At 39.7% G+C, this 22,093-nt stretch overlaps 1 protein-coding gene across 2 annotated transcripts in view; it reads right to left on the bottom strand.

Annotated features, from left to right (window-relative positions):
• The window catches only part of WDFY2 (WD repeat and FYVE domain containing 2), a 169,469-nt gene that overhangs the window by 83,508 nt on the left and 63,868 nt on the right, over positions 1-22,093 (bottom strand). For both annotated transcript variants that reach the window (XM_039236090.1, XM_039236091.1), the window contains exons 2-3: positions 14,907-14,974; positions 2,796-2,869 (exon numbers count right to left, since the gene is read on the bottom strand). In XM_039236090.1, coding sequence (XP_039092021.1) covers positions 2,796-2,869; positions 14,907-14,974 — 142 coding nt within the window. The remainder of the gene's footprint in view (positions 1-2,795; positions 2,870-14,906; positions 14,975-22,093) is intronic.

The following is a 22,093-nucleotide window of genomic DNA, read 5'->3' as shown; positions in this document are numbered from 1 at the left end:
ACACAACAAGTTAAATGAGCACTCCAATATAGCTAACCTACTGAGTAATGTGTGCGATGGATTAATTTCACTTGGGAGGGCTTAGGAACCATCCTTCAAAATAAAACAAAACCGCAAAAGAGGAGACGATGACACTGGAACGAGGCACCGAGACATAACTGGGACTCTAGACCAAGATGGCAGAAGCGGGGTCCGGGTTATAAGATTAGCAAGAGCAAGACGTATAGACATGAAAACACATCCTCAACCATTTGTGCTTCTCTCAGTAGGCGATGTAACCTGCCACATCATGAGAAATCGAAATGACCCTTCCTCTCCTATACCTCACAACTGTGTCTGCCTTCCGCTCTGTCTCAACAGCTTCCCCACTCTTCACCAAAGCTAAATCCTCCGAGTCGTTCAGCACCCCCCCCCCCCCCCCCCCCCCCCCCCCCCCCCCCCCCCCCGCTGCCGTCTAATCCCCCCCCTTGTTGCAGCTCAACCTCCCTTTGTGGACAAGTTTTTGAAAGAAAGGTCTCTGTTTTCTCTCTACTTTACTTGTAATTCACTCAGTTCCATAAGATTACCTGCCTCTTGAATCTTTTTTACCCAATAAAATCAAGAGAAACAAGGATGTGCTTTCTGATTTCCTCCTTTGTTTTAAAGTAAGTTAACCAAAAAATAAATAAATAAATAAATCAACCAGTATTTCTTTTTAAAATTTATTTGCTATATTCAGGAAACAGAGACTGTATAGCCTCTGCATAGGATTTCCCATGTCTGGAAAGCAATTATTGCGCAGCTGAGACTCCACGTCAGTATTTTCAGTGAAGAAGCTGTTGTCATGACCTTAAACAATCCCTTCTCTCCACGGGCCTTTCCCTAACTCAGCTCTTCACGGTTCTACAGAGGAGAATGGGTAAGGCAGATACCTCCTCTTCAGCAACATAAAACAGGCACTTTTAAGGAAATGATGTCATACTAGCTGGGTCCTCCATCTTTTCTAGAAGATCAGGGTACGGTAAGGTCTGGTTATCTCCACGCTGTACTGACACACCTACAGAAGCAGCCAAGTCTGGCCCCTGATTTACGGTCTGCTTCTCTGACAGTTTCATTTACTAAAAGAGTAATGGCCGAGGTGGTCTCCCCGCTTATATACGATAAATAGCCAGAACTCTCCATTACTTACTTTGCTCACCTTTCTTGCCTTCAAAGCCAAATTTATTGGCACACATTAGCCACCTACACTGATTTCAAAAAACGCAAAGATGCACTCATATGTTATATACACGTCAGTCTTCATGGACAGGGAGTGGTACATATACTATTCCATGAACTGTTGGACAGTATATAGATCTTAGCTCATCTTTTCAGATTGCCTTTGCAGTGAACACTTCAGTTCACTGTACAATCCAGTAACCCCCCCCTTCTCTTTTAAAAATAAATGTATCCCCCACATACCCCACTTTTTAAAAATAACTCTCCTTAAAGCAGACAAAGATCCATAGCATGCACTTCTCTTCCGCACTCCTACAGAAGAGAGTTTACAGACCTACCAAATGCATCAGATACTATAGAAATTCCATAAAATATTTGTCAATGGGCAGCTTTATATTTAACAATATTGTTACAATTTCCATAAATGTCACCAAACAAATGTTTTGACGAAAGACCAAATGGAAAATTTCAGGCCCACCTCTTTAGACCCCTTGTAAGAATCAGGTTAAGATTACAGATGGAAACCCACATTCCATATGTCTAAATATTTAAAAGTTTGATATCAAGTTAAACTATTAAATAAAATATGGTCTCTTCCTCCAATCTTGACAAATATACTTTCAACCACCTGGAGGAACAGGAACGAATTCAGAATTTTTAGACTCCTTGAAGTTTTACAATCTAGTACAAGCTCTAAGCTGTCTGGGGTCAGGAAAACTCCAGTCGGGTACTCAGAACATGGGGGTGGGTGAAGTGAGGGCATCAGCCAGGCACACCCCCTTGACCCCTCAGGTCCTTCATTCTGTGGGGAAGTATGGCCAGAACAGGCTCCTCTAATTCACAGGTCCTAAAGCAGGGCCTCTCTTGCTGGGACTGAAGGAAATGGCAGGTAATTTACCAAACTGGAGAATTTACCAGATCAATCTTGTTCCACTTAGTTAATACACTAGCTGAAACTAAACCTATAAAAAGATGATAAAGGAAGTAGGAAAACCTGAAATTCCAACCCTAATCACTTCAGTTCCCTCAAGATCTATAATAAAAGAGTCTAATATTTATCTGAATCTACCCTACAGCCTAACGTAGCTTCTGTGCCTTCTTTACAAATTTATACAGTTGACAGGACTCCACTCACAAGCTAGAGGGAGTTAAGACAAGAGGGCGCAGAAGAAGAGAGAAAGGAGAAAAAACATCAGGTATCAAAGATCAGACATGCAGGTCTAAGAAGACACTTCCCTTGTGCTGTCGCTTGTCTGAGGAAGCATAGGACCCCGTGAGTAACCATCTGACCAAAGCCACTTGCTGTCACTACCACACAGATTCCTGTAGTTCGCTCAGTGGCCTCATAAAGCTCCTACTGTAGCCACTGTGTCCACGGGAAGGCAAGCCGAACCTTGTCAACACTCCAACTGAGACTCCTACCAACTCCCCCTACACCGCGCCGTACTCTGCTGTGCTGCAGTCTCCGCTTCACTTTGCCAGAACGTTAATTCGTTAGTTTGAAAACAACTAATAAATAACTCTCATTGCAATACATACATACGTACTCCACAGGAAGGGAAGTATTTCAATGGGAAATCTTATTTATGTGTACTTACTGAGATTGTACCATTGTCTAGCCCTATGGACAGTCTTCTTGTTTCCGGGTTAAAAGACATGCATGAACATGGAGCTGAAAGAAATGAACATGTTGATGAAATTAACAAAATGATGATTCTCATCGATTCAGGAGTGACTGACTAGCTAAAAGCGTGTGGCTATTTTTTCCCCACTATTTTCTGAAAAACAGTTCATTGAACGCCCACTCACCAAAATATAAAAACAGTAATTTTACAACCAACCCCTAGTTTTTTCAGTTATCCTTTTAATGACTATAACGAGTAAGATGTCCTCAACTGGACTAGTTCCAAGGGGCTTAGTCTCAGTTGTTCTGTCAGTATCGAGTCTAAATCTGCTTGACTAGGTTACCAATATTTTGTACTATGTACTCCCCCGTTACCGATCTATCTCTTGCACTCACAACCTATCTTTAATAGAAACAACCTATCTTGTCTCAACTAGGGGGAAAAACAAGAGATCTAGTAATTCCCTCCTCCCTCCATACACACCCACTAGTATAGAAATCTATATTTTGATTCAGAATTGATTCAGGGCATGTGGACTAACAGAAGTTTTTTACTCTCGGTACTCAAGGCCACTAACTGAAAAAGACTGAGGATCTGTCTCAATTTAAGAGAGAATCAACTGGACACGGGGCCAGGCTCTATAGGAAAGTAATCAGGTCTGGACAGGGCCCTGTTCTGCAAAATTGACTACTATATTTGACTACTATATTGACTACCTGAGTATTCCTGAGCCCAAGTAAACTAAGCGTACTTGGAAGGCAATGTGGCCAAGTAGCGCTTGCTCAACAGTCAGCTTCCAGGCCCCTGCCTTCTCCAGCTACACCAGCTCATAAGAATGGGTCCTGTTGACAACCTAGCCTACACTGAAACTGCTGTTCTAAAAAGGAGTCCACCATCTTTTTTAAATTTCTCCCTCACCTTCACAGTGGCCCTGCTCATCATCATAATCATATTCAGTCTCAAATATTTTTATTCCTACTTTTTACAGTTATGGTTAGATGTATTACTCAAGGTCACACAGGAAAAAAAAAGTTGGAGAAGGTCAAAGACATAATTCAAATACACAGTCCTATTTTGAAATACCCAACTTAGATGATCTCTAAACTAAATTCTAAAAGAATCTCAAGTTCCATGAACAGAGCCATTTCATAAATGCAGCACTTAGTAACATTTTTTTCGTTCTCTATAAAAGGGCCCTGAACAACAAAAGAGATCTTCCAAACTACATCAAGTACTTATTTTCTAGTTTTTAATGATATATTCAGAAAACAGAAACACAAAAAATAATCCCCACACACACAACCTCCACCAGTACAGCAGAGGATCTTCTCTCTGATTAGCCACAAAATTAAACTAGACTCCCACAAAAGTACACTGCTGAAAAAAGTAGTCAAATGATATTTAATGTGCTGCCCTAGGAAAGTCAATCTTACTTGCCCATGACCTGTGAAGTGTGTTAACACAATTTCTAGACAGGTGCTAACATGCCAGGTCTCACAGCCTGTAACATGCATGCAGAATTAAAATCTAATGATTTCAGGGAAAATCAGTTAGCTGAAAAGAATAAAAAAAAAAGGTATGTTGTGACTACAACTACATAAACTACACAGACAACTAAATATGTACGGGGAAAAATGAAAGTTTTTGTGTTTGTGTGACAAGTTCATTTAAAAATTTTTTTTAATGTTGGGGCGCCTGGGTGGCTCAGTCGGTTAAACGTCCAACTTTCGCTTAGGTCATGATCTCGCGGTTCGTGGGTTCGGGCCCCGCATCGGGCTCTGTGCTGACAGCCAGCTCAGAGCCTGGAGCCTGTTTCAGTCTGTGACTCCCTCTCTCTCTGACCCTCCCCTGCTCACACTGTCTCTCTCTCTCTCCTAGAAATAAATAAAAACAATAAAAATTTAAAAAAAAAAAAAATTTTAATGTTTATTTATTTTTAAGAGAGAGAGAGAGAGAGAGAGAGAGAGAAGAGGATGAGCAGGGGAGGGGCAGAGAGAAAAGGAGACACAGAATCTGAAGCAGGCTCCAGGCTCTGAGCTGTCAGCACAGACCCCAATGTGGGGCTCAAACTCATGAATGGTGAGATCATGACCTGAGCCAAAGTTGGACGCTTAACCAACTGTCTGAGCCACCCAGGTGCCCCTAAGTTCATTTCTATAATGTTGTCTTTAATCTTATAATTTTGCTATTCCTCTTAAAAGTTTCAAATACCTAATGGCTTATTAAGATATGAGCATGAGCATATGAAGTAAAACTTAATTGCAGCCCAAAGACCTATAAACTCATCAAGAATAACCTTATCACTTAGCTGCCTGCCTGACCATATAAAAGTCTTTTCTGTATGATTTCCTCCAAAGTTCGTATCTGGTTATATAATAGTGAGAAAACCCACGGATCTCTGAATGTGACTTAAAAGACCTTTTAACAGCACAGCATAGGCTACCCTGACATCTACATTGCTATTTCTTTACTCCTGGATTTCTTATCCCCTTTACCAAATAATTTGTTATTCTTTTTTTTTTTTTTTAATATTTATTTTTGAGGGAGAGAGTGCAAGCAGGGGAGATCATGACCTGAGCCGAGATCAAGAGTTGGATGCTTAACCGACTGAGTCACCCAGGCGCCCCTTGTTACTCTTTTAATGAAAATTTAGAATGCTTACTATGTCCCAGGCATGTGATACGATGATATATAAGGTATCATAGCTGTCGTCGAGGAATTTACAGACTCTGACACCAACCATGTACAGGAACTGTAAGACCCATCCAATGTCAGCACTACAGTCCAAGTCACTTCATGTTCACAGCAAGAAGCAGGAAGAATTCAAAAGGAAAATACCTTTCCCATAAAGTCCCATACACAAAATACATTTAGAAATCCTGTTGTTCTAGAACCCATATGCTTGAACCCAAGATGGTTCTAGATGGCAGAACGCCAGAGCTAAAGGGTGCTCTGGATGCCCCCAAAGACAAACCCACTTCTTCAAGGGGGCATTACTGGTAAAACACCAAGCAAATCTGTGGGAAGGGAAGGGGGGTGTTTAGGGAAAGACTTTTGGTAGGTGAACCTCAGAATGCTCCTCACACCATTTCCCAACTGTGACATGCTCACAGCAAAAGGCCCTGGGTTGATTACCCATAGGCCCTGGCAGGCCAACGAGGCAGGAAGTGAACTGAAAAGAATACTGATGCCTATATTTGCTGTGACAATAAATGTATTTCCTTTGGGGAAACAGGGGAGTACACAGAGGACACACATATCCTTCTAACTTCAACTCACCGGAGATTAACAAACAAGCAACCTCTGAAAGACTAGTGTTATGACCCATACAAAATGGGCTCTTATCCATGCAAGAAAATATCAAAGGGGAAAAACTGTCTGGGGAAGGAAAGTAGGATACAGTAAGTTCTGGCTAAATAGTAAAAAGGAATCCCTCCGCAGGAAGGGTTAGGAAGAAACAAATAAAATATGATTTAAGCAGAATATTTGTAGCTAGGTTGCAAAAATGTGTTTCACAAATAAGAATTCAGCTTTAAGTGATGTAAAACTAATAAGTCATAAGTCAATAAAGAAATCTGATGGTTGAAATCTATCTGATGGTTGAAAGCTGAGGTCAGAGACGAAATGGCCGAGATATTTCCATTCTCCCACCTTGCAATGGCTTTCTCCAAAGGCTCAGTGAAATGTCTGACCAGACCCATAAAATTAAAATACAGCGCCCCCCCACTGACCTTCTCCATCAAAACTGCATCCTCGAACTCTAGACGAAATAAACACACCATGATACAAAACATGAAGATATATTTACCTCCTCCACCTTTAAGTGTTTCCCCATGAGAAAGGATAACCACACTTGGTAATAAACTTTGTAGGGTGGCCTGCATTTGCCAACGTCTGCCATATACACCATCCATATGGGATCTGCCAGGGACTGCTCCTACATACGCCCAGTAACTGAAAACCAAGCCCTTGTCCCTGGTCTTGTTGATGTTCAATCATTAGCCTCCTATTTCCCCCCCCCACTCACATTTCTATTAAGATCTAAGGAAAAAATACCCACTGTTTACTTCTCAATAAAACAGCACAAGAATTCATTTCCATGTTGTCAGATTTAAGACTTACCATCCCTCTTCTCTGTTTTGGACAGAGAACAGCCAAAAGAAGTGTATCTGGCAAAATTTTAGGAAGCAGGGTAATACAAGCTACAAAGAAGATGGAAAATAAATTTGTGCAGGCCTATGAGTACTGAAAAATAACAATCTCTTATGTGAGTATCAGGACTGTAGACTTTGATGGCTTGTTAATACCTTATTTTAAAAATTAAACACTTTCACAGTATCGAGCCTTTTGAAAATGAAATCTTTGTAATTTCAGGCAGGTAGTCAGCTTAAGGTTTAGGGAAAACTAAAAGAAAGAGAAGCCTCAGTCTGGGTGATTATATTAATGACCATATAATGTGAAGGAGGAAAAAGCTCAAGAGACCTGAACCCTAGACAAAGGGAACTCAAGAATCCCACATCAACCTCAACAGAGTCAGTAATTAAGTGGATTACAGAGAAACTAGCTACTTGTATTTCTAATACTTTTATTCCTCAAGGGGTCTCAAAAATATATTTATTGCTCTCACTTTTAAAAGGAATATAGTTGAGAGAAGGCATTCTCAAAATACTCCTATTGGGGGGAAGTTACCTAACTTCTGTTATTTATACCTAGAACTCCTTCCTTTTGTGGCTGATTTATTTTCTGTCCTTGGCTTATTGGCTGAACGTTGCTCAACCAAACACAAGTTTCACTGAAGGTTAAGCTGTGGATTTCAATCCCACTGAGTGCTTCGCAATGTTTCCATAAAGGCACCGCCTAGCAGTGCACGCTAATCTTCATGGGATGCTCTACTGGTCACTTTAAAACTAAACACACAACAGTACTTCCGTGAACAGAACTTCAGGTGTTTAACATGCCCTGATCAAGTTGGATATCGGGATCCTACAATAAGAGAACTTCCAGGAGCACTGCACCACCACGCAGCAGAGATTTAATTCACAGACGCTGTCTCCTCAGTGCTGTTTGTCACGACTCGGTATTTAGTACGTTTACAACATTCGAGCATGTTTTACTTTATTAAGAACACTTATATGTAGGACTTCAACTGCCGAGTGTTAAAAAGCATTTTTCATTTCAATCAACTATTTTACGCACTCTACTAAAATTAAGCCACTTGTTTTCTCTTCCTTTAATCTGGATAACATCAGCAAAATCACAGTGAATGGGCAGTGGTCACTTTGTTTTATCACTACAAGTTTAAGATCTAAGTATAGGAAATTTTAAAATACTCTGTCATATGACAATCAAACAGGAGTAGGCTAAATAAAATAAATAAATACGATTATTCAGATTAATTGATATCTGTTATCTTTAGCTTGGATAATCCACATTTAATTTCCATTAAAAATCAAAAGTTCCTTAAGCACATTTTCTTCTTAGTAAATACAGAATTAAAGATCAGATTACATAATTATTTTCAAAAATATAACTAGTAAAACAGTAAACTGGTTTGACATATGGTTCTATATCATAACCTATACCAAAAGAAACCAACAAAGGAACCAAGGAGTTTTTTGAAATAAGGTAAAAATAATAGGATGAGCACGTCCCAATTATACCCAAATCCCCTAGTCTGCCAAGGAAGTCCCTTGATGGAGTTAAAGATGTTGTCTAAAAGTCACCAAAATAATCACTACCTTATAAAAACAGAACTTTCAAATTCATTACTTTAAATACCTTTCAACCACTAATCTATCCATATGAATTTGCCCCAAAACTCTAATAAACCCAGCAGAACCAGCTCCATCCAATGTCTTAGATTCCAGAAAGTTCTCCTTTGACCAATGGGAAAATCGACATTTGCAATTTACATGCAAAATATGTTATTTACATACAAAATAACTCATATATATATACGTATACATATATATTGCTAAATACCAAGAACCTGAAAGCGCAAATTACTTATTTAATATATCTCATAACCAAAAATAGTTTTGCAACTTTGAGATCAAAGGAAATGACAGTTTATTCAACTCGCTTCAGAGGAGGGAAAAATGTAAAGGATTTGCCTGAAGTGACTCAGCAAAGTGGTAGCAAAAATGAAAATCAAATTCCAGCTTCCCACCCAGGCACAGATTCTAACCTAAAAGCTATTTTGAAGACTCTAATCTTAAAAAACCAACAATATATTTTTGGGTGAATTTAATGTAAACAGTATGTCTATGTCCAAACTTCATCTACTTGTTTTAACTAATAAGATAATTCATTTACTGCATTCCCCACCTCATTTTACAAAGAATTTGAAGAGACTTACAAACTAGATACAATAAAACCAAACAACAGAAATAAGCAAAAAGTCATGCCAAAGAAAATAGGTATAAGAACAGAAAGAAAGTTGGAGTGAAGATCTGTTGGCCAACGACAGGTTCCGTGTGTCACATTATCCATAAGGACCATGAATCAAGTCCTCAGAGCTGTCCCTCCCGACCTTTTTCACCTCATGATATACAGACAACTAGATCTGAACAGCCACTGGAGTAAATGGAAGAGATTCCTAGGGCCTAGGTGACTGGATTTCCCCTGCACACCTAAGGAGATCAGCTCTCAGGGTCTGTAATCCATTTGGATCATCCCAACATGAGGCAGCACATGGGTTGGTAAGTTCTGCCTTAGAGAAAGCAAAGGGTTTCTGGCCCTCTTAGTGCTTCTTCAAAGGAGCACTGAGCATTACAGTAGACAATATCTTCAAAAACAGCCATAAAGCACTTCATACATGCACACATTAGTGTGAGCCGAGGGTACAAAGAATGAAGGCATTTCTGGGGTGCCTGGGTGGCTCAGTCAGTTAAGCCTCCAACGGGCTCAGGTCATGATCTCACAGTTCGTGAGTTCGAGCCCCACGTCGGGCTCTGTGCTGACAGCTCAGAGCCTGGAGCCTGCTTTGGATTTTGTGTCTCCCTCTCTCTGCCCCTCCCCCTGCTCATGCTCTGTCTCTGTCTCTCAAAAATGAATACACATTAAAAAAAAAAAAAAAAGAATGAAAGCATTTCTGCAGAGGGCTAACACAATGTGGGAAAACTGTATGAATGAACAATCAGACTGCATAACCTGCATACTGACCTCCATAAACAGTCTCTCTTCTACCCAGGCTTTTGATAAAAACCAGGAGGCAGCAGTTCAAAATTGTTTTTCCATGAGGACTAGATTTCCTGTACATTAAAAGTTAGCTGAGCCAACGGCAAAGTGGATGTGCTTGTGTGAAAACCGAGGGGGCCCCAGCTCGAGCCCAGATTGGGCAAATGCCATCCCACCACTCCAAGGCAGGGAGCTGGAAAAAATAGGTCATTTTATTTCCGTGTTAGGTGTGCCTTTTATTTGTACTTATCTTTGAAAAACTGTCTTGTTTTGCTTTGGGAACAAATTCATAAACACTTAGGAGCCAAAGTAAATGTCATCTGCCTGCCCTGGCAACTGAGGAACCCACAATCGTCCAACACGCCCTCAGTCCCGAGGCTCTGGGCCCTCAACCCCCTATTCACTACATCTTTGGCAGCCGAACTGCTTTACCTACTCTGAAAGCCCAAGGGGAAAAGCTGGCTATAGAGGCCCACACATGATACCCAATACTTTAATAGAGTAAGCAAAATCTCAAACACCTGCCACATTGGCTCCTGCTTAAGATTTCTCTCTTCCACCCCTCTGTCTGACCCCATGAATGGCAAACCTAGTTAAAAAAGTAAATCTAAAAGAACTCAACCATGAAAATGGAAATGCCTATGCTTTTCATGTTTTGTTTTGTTTTTCCTTCTGTAGAGAGATGCAAATGCAGTGGTTGAAATGGTATCCACTAGAAGCCTGGAACAGATCGTCGTTAATGGCTACAACTGAAACCTCAGCTCTCCACCCTCAGAAAGGCCCCTCTCTGGTTTCCATGCTCAAGCAGGTCCCAGTTGGGCACACTGGAACCTGATCTTGTCACAGGTAATAAGCAGCTATTACATGAGATACATCAAGAGGATAGTATTTTTTGAAAGAATATGAGATAGGGAGACGCTCTTCTTTCTCACTCATCCATAAACATCGGCACATGGGCAACTACAGAACAAGTCATTGGTCATCCCAAATTCTCTTTAGACAGCAGGGTTTTAAATGGACTTTCTTCAGGGAACCTTTTGACCCGTTTCCACTACACCTGCTTCTTGTCAGAACCCTTACCACACAGCATGGGTGTGACTTAGTTTAGGTCTGCCTTCCCCCCTGTACGCACCAGGAAGGCAGGAATCACCCGCCCTACCTAACCGCTAGATCCTTGGCAGTGTTTAGTATGGCAGAGGCATTTAAAATGTGTTGAGTAAACTGTCCAAAAAAATTAAACGGAATAAATATTTCTTTCTGCTCCTTTTCTTGACTCACCCTCGCTTTTCCCAGACTATCTGCAGCTCAACATCACAGTGGCACCAATCGGGACATGGCTCAGTCCTTTCTCTTTAAAGGTCATAGGGATCCAGGAGAAACTGAACAGACAGGAATTGGGAAGTATACAATCAGGGCTAGGCTGAGTCAGATCCTTGCAGTCACGAGTGACGGAAACCCACTGGAGTGAAAGGAAGCACTAAAGGATGTATCCAGTAGGAGAGGGAATCTCTTGAACTCAAAGGCAGAAGCAGAGCCAGGCTTCTGGAGGGGTGGAGGAGGAGAAAAACCTTCGGGCATCACCTGTTTAGGCTTCTCTCCCTTTTGAGCCAAGTGGTCCTCCTCCCTAATTCATACTTTCTTCTAAGCTTCCACTGTTTCTTTTCGTACACAAGTACCTCACAGCTATAAGGTTTACATATTCACAGCTCAAGGGACCAGCCAAGGCTGAAACTTAGCATTTCCTACTCCAAATTCTAAATTCTGGGAAAATCAGGTTGGCTCTGGAGCAAATAGCCTTAACCAGCCAAGTCTGGCCTCTCCTCATTCCCTCCTAAAGGGGAAGCCAGAGCTTCTCAGAAAAAGATAGGGTCTGAGGACACCCCCAAAGCACAATGTGCCTGCTCCTTACCCTTCTCTTGTGAACCACCCCCTCAAGTTCATCCAGCCTTATCACACTCCCCTGCCATTCAGGCTCTCTTCTCTGAACCATCAAACTCCACCTCCACCATTCATTCTTTCTCATCCAATGCCTTCCACTCCACCCCCATTCATTAAACTGCAAATTCTTCTCAATGCTACTGAAAGTACTATCCTACTCAGAACATGAAAAATACTGTTAAATTTTCATAAATGAAATAAATAAATAAGCCATATAATACATGTAAAGATATTTTCTTTATGTTTTCTTCCGGATTTGGAATACTACTTATTACGTATCACTATAAACACATTATATGGTCATATATGCCTTGTGATGTCCATGTCATAGCCTCCGGACATACTGTACCTTTTTACTTATTTTGTAACTAATACCACATAAAACCATTATTTAAGGATAATACTAAGTCACCTCTTAACAAAACACCTTTCAGTAGAAAGAACTGCAAAATAAACCCTTGAAAATTCAAAGCTATTTCAGGTTTTCTAACTGTCCAAAAATATAGCATAATTCCTTATCCAACAAGATTCTGCCTCTCTCGAGTTAAATGAAACTGACTCTTGCTCAAATATTAGTTGCTATGTTATCTAAGTACATTCAATTCCTAGGAACATAAAAGCCAATTTCCGATCAACTGAGAAGAACATATAGTTCTTTTACCTCTCCACGGTAGTGGAGCTATCCAACAATGAAAGATTATGGAAATCACCTTGACCATATGCACCTTAATTATCTGCAAACCCTGGCAACCAGCTCAGTGCCCTGTATACGGCAGGTGCACAGTAAATGTCTGACCCACTAGAATGGGTACTTATATCTATGTATGTAGAAATCAATACAATATATGCATGAAGCTTTATATGTGCTCATACAATCATGTGTAAAAGAGATCATCATGTTGGCTATAATGCCAGAAGACAATCTTCTGAATGCGCTTTAAAGTGCATTCAATCGCCTAGGGGTATCATTAAAAATGCAGATTCTGATTCTTTCGATCTAGCATGGTACCCAATACTTGCATTTCTGGTAAATTCTAGGGTGACCTTAATGCTGCTGGTCCACACACATTTTAACAGCAAAGTAATGCCCTTTTCAGTCCCTTTAGTGGAAGGCTGTAGGCAAAATAACGCAAAAAATTAAAGGGTTCTCTTTCTCAAAGACTGTGTTCAATCACTAGGAGTATGTATGATGATGTTCTCGGGGACTCATCTGTATTACCAGATTCAAGTCTTCCATCGTTATTTATGTACTGAGCACTTGTGCCCGGTGAAGGAGCTACAGCAGCCTTTAGTCATTCTAAATAAATGATAAGAATGCAACCAGAGGCGTCTCTGTATTGTCAGTGACGTTCAAATAAAGAGAGCATCAGAGAAAGACAGCAAAGCACGTTTAGATGTGTGTATAGAAAGGGGGTGCACAAAGCTCCTGTCTCCATGAGATTCCCATTCATGTTCATCCCAAGAAGATTCCTTGCCTACCATCCCCGAGCCCTCGTCTTTCTGCCCAGGTCTGACTCTCCTCTGTCTTCATAGTCAAGCTAGTGACAGATCTCTAGCGTCAACTTCAACTTGCTGGACTACAGACCCTCCCCCTCCTCTAGTTAGATACCGTGTCAGGTTTGATGAAAAGGTAACATCATAGAAAAGACTGGTTATACCACTCAAAGTTCAGAAAAAACAATCGATCAGAAAATTCCTTTCCCCTTCCTTCTGCCTGAGCCCTTATCACTGCCGCCGCCGAAAGAGGGAGTTCACGTAGCCCTTTGCTGTATAAATGCTGCCTGCTGGAGCCTCAACAGGTACAGGGCCGATACAAGTACTCAGAACTACAAGAAGTTTCCTCTTCCCTAGTGCAGGACCGGCCATCTGGTTCAGCTTTGTGGGTATCATTTATTTATTATAAAATTCTAAAGCCACACAAAACCTCAAAGATAATTTGAAAATCACAGAAACCCATTATAGCCTTAATAATTCATTTGTTCATAAACAAGCAAAATTGCTGTTTAAGTTATTATAGCATTCTCTTGCCAGAAGCATAAACTTAATCACATCTGCAATGCAGCATGAATTTATTCTGGTTGTACCTGCGGCACGTACTTCTCAAACTGGGGTACCTGTATCCAGGGACGGGGTGCATGGCATAGCAAGCTGGAGAGGACCCGGGCCCAAGCGAAAAAACCCAGGGATTTTTCTAGGGTGTCAATTTTAATGAAGATTTGAAGGGGAGTCAGGGAAATGTTGAATAATATAATTGATATCAAATTTAAATAATTATTTTATATTCAAATAAACATGGGCTAGGATGCCCAAACTTCATCACTTTTTAAAGATAAAATGGCAGACTAAAAAGCCATTTCCTATTTTGATGTGCCAGCTCTTCTGTAGGAGAATTGCCAGCACACAAGTCTACAAATCAAATCTAATGATGTTTAAAAATATATTTAAAAGATTAGCTATTTATCAGCATAAGGACATATTTCTCATATAAGAAAAGGAGGCTGATTTCTACTTAGAATGTTTCAATCATAAGCACACATTTCTGGGGACCAAATGGTCAAGGTGAATGCCTTGCATCTGAATGAATCATATAACAATAGTGCAAGAACAAATTTACTTCACAAATGTAATTGCCAGGGAAAATTTTAAATGTTGAAGGAAGAACTCCACAAAAAGGTGAAACAGAAAGTTGGAAAGGAGGGAGACAGCTGTAATCAGAAAGCCGATGTGCTATAGCCCTTCTTCCATTAATCGTATTCAGAAACTACGAATATGTGGTCAATTTCAGAACAATTTTCCTATTTTACATACTGAGAGTTAAAATGATTTAATATGGTACTTTTCATTATAATGACAGTCTCAACCCTCAGATATTCCCACTCAGGAAGAAAACACAGAGAAGGCAACCTGGAAAGGAAGGGGAGGTGTGGTCCATGTCTAATTTCTAAAGACAGAGATCCAGATACTTACAAGGCATCATATGGTATATGCTTGGCCAATATTGCCCACTGTCTCTCTTTAGCCATACACGAACGGTCCTACAAAAGAAAAAAAAAGTGTACGTTCAATCACAGCATTGTTAGTCACGGGAAAATGTTGATAGATAGACCCCCAAACCTCTTAACCTTAATTATATTTATCTTAACTATATGTATTATATATAATATAGGTCTTAACTATATATATATATTGCATACACATATATATGTGTAAGCACACCACTTATGCCTCTCTATAGATCCTATATTTCTGAAATGTAAGGCTTGTGTACACTTAGAACTATATCTGCGCTTTAACTATTATCCTCATGTAGGCCTATATACACACATGCAATCGCGAAGGTGTTTGAAAATTAGTATTTTTGTTGTTGTTTTGCCTCTCCTAGCATGTGACCTCCGCCGTAGTCTGCTGGCAGCACTTATCTGTCTGAGAAGTTATTAGGTTTAACTAGTGAAGGAAGTGGGAAGAGATAAAATGAAACATCTGACATACACAGGATTACACAGTAAGTCCTCTGTCTTACAGGCCAGATCATTTTCTTGAGAGAAGGTTTCTCCAAACATGGTCAGGTAATGAAAAACTCTGAGACTCAGATTCCTGAGCTAGACGGCTGGCCAACAGGGTCCACCGAACATGAAGATCCTGCAGCAAAGGCTGTGGATAAAGTTCTAGGCCAGCAGGCCAGATACAGGCATGGCGGACACCCAAGAGAGCTCAGCAAGAAGGAGCTGAAGAGGAAATGAACGAGGGAGAGAGCACTACTACGTTCTTACCAACCAGAAAGGCCCCACCATAAGTTAGACCAGCCATGACATCATCTGCACATGCTGGCCAGGCAAACACAACTAGAAGGTGACAGGACACTCTTCTAGAGACCAGAGCAAGTAGCAGAACTCGAACCAAGGAGGAAAAAGCAATTCCCCACTGCCAGAAGATCATAAAGGCCATACCTCTCAGCCCACACACTTAAACCATCCCAGGGTAAAAAGTAGATAAAGATTGAGCAATTTTATCTCACACGATTTAAGTCATCGTACTAGACTAAGTTTTAAATTGTATTGGATTTTTCCCCTAATCAATGGGTCTCCCACAATATGGAGCAGCAGGAAAAAAAACTAGACCAACTACAGACACAATAAAGAAATGTCATTTTCTCAGCCACAAGATACAACATAGCGATATACAGTGACACAGCTACATATATGCATGCAAAATTTCATCTTTTTGGTCAACTATCCTAATTTATGAGATGGACAGATATAATGGTAAATAATGTATAAAAAATAATACATACACTAAATACATATCAGTTTCACTTAAACAAAAAAATTTTTAAATATGCTAGTACAACATTTTAATATGGACATTATTATCTCAACAAAAGTAAATAGGCAACACCACCAAAAATGGCAGAGTAGGAAGCTCCAGAAATCAGTCCCGATATCAAATCAACCAGCGAGCTGGCGAGACCTGTCAGAATCATTATTTTAGAACTCTGGGGTCTAGTTAGACACTTGCATCATTGGAAAAATGCTTGATGAAGAAAGAAGCTGGTATGTATCATGAAATGGATTTCACATTTTACTAGCAGTTGCCACCATGCGTTCCTCATCCCTATAGCAGGCAGCTGTGGGAACGGTGGCCCATGCTCACAGAATGGCTTGCTGCTTCCAAGGTAGGAACCCATCTTCCAAAACTGGGGATGTGGGTTTTGATCTGCCTGTTGGTCCACTGAGAGAGGCTGGTCATTGTTTCAATCCCCTAAGGCTGAAGGGCTTCCCAGGCAATGTCTGTCAAAGAAATTTAAAGAGACAAAGACCCCTTTTTTCTTTATTAAATCCAGGCATTAGAAGAAATCACTGGTTGACCGAAGAGATAATAGAACAGAGACTTCAATGATCATATACAATAAGGAATACAGTCTTTGCAAAAATAGTTCGGAAAAGTTACTAAACAGAAAACTGCAACATTCAAAAGTAACAACAGTAGTGGTGCCTGGGTGGTTCAGTTGGTTAAGCATTCAACTTCGGCTTAGGTCATGATCTCACGGTTCATAGGTTCGAGCCCTGCATAGAGCTTTGTGCTGACAGCCAGCTCAGAGGCTGGAGCCTGTTTCAGATTCTGTATCTCCCTCTCTTTCTGATCCTCCCCTGCTCATGCTGTCTCTCTCTCTCTCTCAGAAATAAATAAAACATTAAAAAAAAATTTTTTTTAAAGTAACAACAGTAATCTCTGGAGAAGAGGGAGAATGTGATTTTCAGAGTCCTATAATATTTAAAATAATCAGTTCTCAAGAAAATATTACAAAGTATACAAAGAAACAGGAAATTGGCCTTTTCATAGGAAAAAAAAGTGACAGAAACCAATGAAGAAATCCAACACTGATTGGTCTTATTAGACAAAACTATAAATTAACTATATAGGGGCACCTGGATGGGTCAGTTGGTTAAGTGTCCAATTCTTGATTTTGGCTCTTTATTACCTCATAGTCATTAGACTGAGCCCCATGTCAGACTCTGTGTTGAGCGTGGAGCCTACTTGGGATTCTCTCTCTCCCTCTCTCTTTCTCTCTACTCCTCCACTGCTTATACTCCCTCTCTCCCCTCCCCAGAAAAAACAAAAAAACTTTAAATTAACTATTTATATGCCCAAAGGCCTGAAAGGAAACCATAAATAAAGAACTAAGGGACATCAGAATAAGGATGTATATACAAGAAGGTAATCTGAATAAAACACTGAATTTATAAAAGAAAATTAAATAGAATATGGGACTAAAAAAACTAAACCCAAAGCCAGCAGGTAGAAGTACATAATAAAGAACAGAACAAAAAACAAAATAAAAGATTAGAAAACCAACTTCTTTGGTTTTCTAATTCTTTGAAAAGTTCACCAAAATTAAGAACTAATTACAAAAAAACAAAGAATGTAAATAATTAAAGTCAGAAATGAAAGTGGGAATGTTACTACCTAAAAGAAATGAAAGGGATTATAAGAGAATACTATGAACAACTGTATGCCAGTAAATTTGATAATCTAGATTAAATGGAAAAAAATCCCCAGAAACACACAATCTACCAAAACTAACCAAAAAGAAATAATAGGTCGACAGACCTATAACAAGTCAAGAGAGTAAATCAGTAATCAAAAATAATAGTGCAGGACCAGATGGCTTCACTGCATTCAACCAAACATTTAAATAATGAATAAAAATCCTATTCAACATTCCAAAAAATAAAGAGGAAGAACTACTCAGATCCTAACATATTTTACAAGGCCAGCATTATCTGATACAAAGTCAAAGATACCACAAGAAAATAATAATCTCACATCCCTTATGAATATAGAGGGAAAAAATCTAGCAAAACAAATCCAACAGCACATCAAAAGGATGGCACATCATGACCAAGTGGAATCCGTCAGAGGAATGCAAGGGCAGTTCAACATAAGAATGTCAATCAGCATAATGCAGCACATTAACAGAACGAAGTGGGGAACCATAGATGATTATCTCAACAAACACAGAAAAGCACATGATGAAATTCAACAACCTTTCATGGTAAATAACACTCAACAAACAAGGAATAAAAGGAAATTTTCTTAATCCAATAGAAGGTATTCTTTAAAAACTCACAGCTAACATCATGCTCAATGGTAAAGACCGAAAACTTTCTCCCTAAAATCAAGTACAAGACAAGGATGCCTGCTTTCACCATTTGCTATTCAACATTACTGGAAATCCTGGCCAGATTAATTAGGCAAAAAGAAGAAATAGAAGGCATCCAAATTGGAAAGGAAGAAGTAAAACTATCTGTATTTGTAAATGATACGATTCTACCTACAGAAAATCCCAATAAATCCAGTCAAGCACCATTGAAGCTAATAAACAAATTAAGCAAAATTGCCAGGTACAAGATCAACACACAAAAATCGTTTGGTTTCTACACCAGCAACAAGCAATGTGAAAAGAAATTACAAAAGCAATTCCATTTTTAATAGCACCCAAAAGAATAAAACCCCTAGGAATATATTTAACCAAGGAAGTGAAGATTTGCATAGTGACAACTACAAACATTGCTGAAAGAAATTAAAGAAGATATAGATAAATGGGAAGGCATCCCATGTTCATAGACTGGAAGACTGGACATTTATTTGACAATACTCCCAAAAGCAATCTACAGACTGAATGCAATAGTGTCTTCAATAAATGGTGCCAGGACAATAGCACCACATTCAGAGAAATGAAGTTGGACCCCAACTTCCCTCCATACACAGAAATTAACTCAGGATGGATCAATGAATGACCTAAATATTACAGCTAAAACTAAAACTATTAGAGGAGAACATAGAGGTAAATATTCATGACCTTGCATTCAACAATGGATTCTTGAATTGGATACCACAGCTCAAGCACAAAAGATAAATAAGTTAGACCTCATAAAAATTCACACCTTTTGTGCAACAAGGGACATCATCAAAACAGCAGGAGAAAATGTTTGCAGATCATACAGATGATGGAGATTTAGTGCCCATACTATAAGAAACTCTTGCAACTCAACCATAACAACAACAAAATGACAAACAACCGAATTAAAAGGTGGACAAAGGACCTTAGTGGACACTTCCCCAATGACAAACAATGGTCAACAAGCACATGAAAAGATGCTCAACATCACTGGTCAACAGGAAATGCAAATCAAAACCATAATGAGATACCGTTTCACAGTCACTAGGAAGGCTATAATTTTTTTTTTTAAAGGAAAGTAAATGTTCTAGAGGCTAGAGTGAAATAGGAACCCTCATCCAGTGCTGATAGGAATGTAAAATGATGCAGCCACTGTTGAAAACAGTTCGGCAGTTCCTCAAAAAGTTAAACAGAAAACTGTATGACCTACTAATTCTCTTAGGTATATACTCCAAAGAATTGAAAACAGGTATGCAAACAGATACATGTTCATGTATGTTCAGAACAGCACAAGTCTTGCCATTTGCAAACAAGGATTGGATCGAGAGGGTAATGCAAAGTGACATAAGTCAGCCTGAGAAAGACAAATACCATATGATTTCACTTTACGTGGAATTTAAGAAATAAAACAAAGAAAAAAGAGGCAAATAAGAAAACAGACTCTTCAATATAGAGAACAAGGGCTACTGGCTGGCTCAGGCGGAAGAGTATGTGACTCTTGATCTCGGGGTTGTGAGTTCAAGCTCCACCCTGGGTGTAGAGATTAGTTTAAAAGAATAAAATCTCTATTAAAAAAAAAAACAAAAACAAAACAGAGAGAACTGGTGGTTGCCAGAAGGGAGGTGGGTGGGGATTGGTTAATAAAGGTGAAGGGGATTAAGAGTACACTTATCATGATGAGTACTGAGTAAGGTAGAATTGTGAATCACTGCCTTATACACCTGAAACTAATATAGCACTGTGTGTTAATTATACCGGAATTTAAAAAATAAAAAATAAATCAAAGCAGCACAATTCACAATAGCCAATAGGTGTAAACAACTCAAATGTCTATCAGCAGATGACTGGATAAACAAATTATGTACATATACTAGAATATTATCAGTCAACAAAAGGAATGAAGTACTGATACATGCTAAACCTGTATGAACATCAAAAACATTATGCTAAACAAAAGAAGCCAGACAAAAACGGTGACATATTGTTCGATTCTTTTAAATGAAATGTCCAGAACGAGACAAATCCGTAGGGACAGAAAGATTAAGAGGTTGTCAGGGGATGGGAGTTGGGCAACTGGGGAGTAATTACTCAGCGGGTAATGGTGTATTCTTCTGGGGTGATGAAAAAAAGTTTTGAAACTAGAGAGAGCTGGTGGGTGCACGGCACTGTGAATGCACTGAATGGCACTGAGCTGTACATTTTAAAGTGGTTAACTATGGGTTACGTGAATTTCACCACCATACAAACTTAAGAACAATCGATACAGACTTTGCCTGGAGTGGAAGCAACCACATTCGACCATGAGACAACGAGGTTGAAGACAAAAGCAGATGTGCTGAGGACCGCGGGGCTGAAAGTGGAAAGGGCCTGGCCTCATAATACCCCTAATCCAGCAACCCTTTAGACTGACTTTAGGCTTGCTTGTGAGATGATTTCCTTTATTTTTACCTTAAGCCACTGTCAAATGGATTCTGTTACCAAGATCTGAATACATGTTAACAGACAGAGAAGATGAAGGAAAGGAATGCCTTTCCTTGGGTTTGGGGTTTGTCCAACTATATGATGGCGCGGTCATTCACTAAGATGAGAAACATTGGAAAAGGGCAGGGCATGGGGTCAGAGTCACGAGGAAAATTTTGAACATTTGAATCAGAGGTGTCGTTGAGCTCTATCCAAGAGCTCCTAGTTTGTGAAAAATGAGAATTATAATTCAAACCTATGGTGTGAAGTTGCTGCAAAGATTAAACATGAGGTCCATGACATGGTGCTTAGCACAGAGCAGGCATTCAGTAATTGCCAACAATTATGATTTTTGTCATTAATATCACCACTGTTCAAAAATGTGCTAATCCACCATAGCTTGGGAGAGATCAAAATCCAAAATCACTCCTGCTTTGCCAACATACTGAACACTGAATCCTTGAAGTAAGGGATTTTTCGCTCAATTTACAAAAATACGCTAACAATTATTTATCCATTCCTTTATGCTCTTCTTTAACATGCACTGGGTATCTGCTGCGTGCCAGAAATAGTCCAGGAGCTCCGTGCAGACAAACAACCGAACATTATCACGGCAGTGGTGAATGATAAGGGCCACGAGGTATTTTATATCCATGCAAGGCAACGTAGGAAAGGCATCTCATCCACATGGAGAAAGGAGGCAGGCTCAGGAAGGGCTGACTCGGGAAGGGTGGCAGTATCTATTACTCCATTTATTTCCTTCGTTGCACTGGCCACAACCTGTGATTGGATCTACCTACTCGTAAATGTGTTTGTTACCTGAAAAATAAAAATAAGAAACTAAGCATGACAATGTGCGCGCTACAATCTTGCTCACTACCATCTACCCGAAGGTTGCCAGAGTGCATGGCACATGGCAAATACAGGAGAAATATTCGCTGGATGAACGAAAACAGGTTAGTCCGAGGTGGTAGAGATCGTTGGCTGTCTACGCTAGATTCATTCTCCTCTTCTT

This window comes from Hyaena hyaena, unplaced genomic scaffold (assembly GCF_003009895.1).
Source record: "Hyaena hyaena isolate Hyena2069 unplaced genomic scaffold, ASM300989v1 scaffold_106, whole genome shotgun sequence".
NCBI lineage: Eukaryota > Metazoa > Chordata > Mammalia > Carnivora > Hyaenidae > Hyaena > Hyaena hyaena.
The sequence above is the reverse complement of the archived record's forward strand: the minus strand, read 5'-3'. Positions and strand labels throughout refer to the sequence as shown.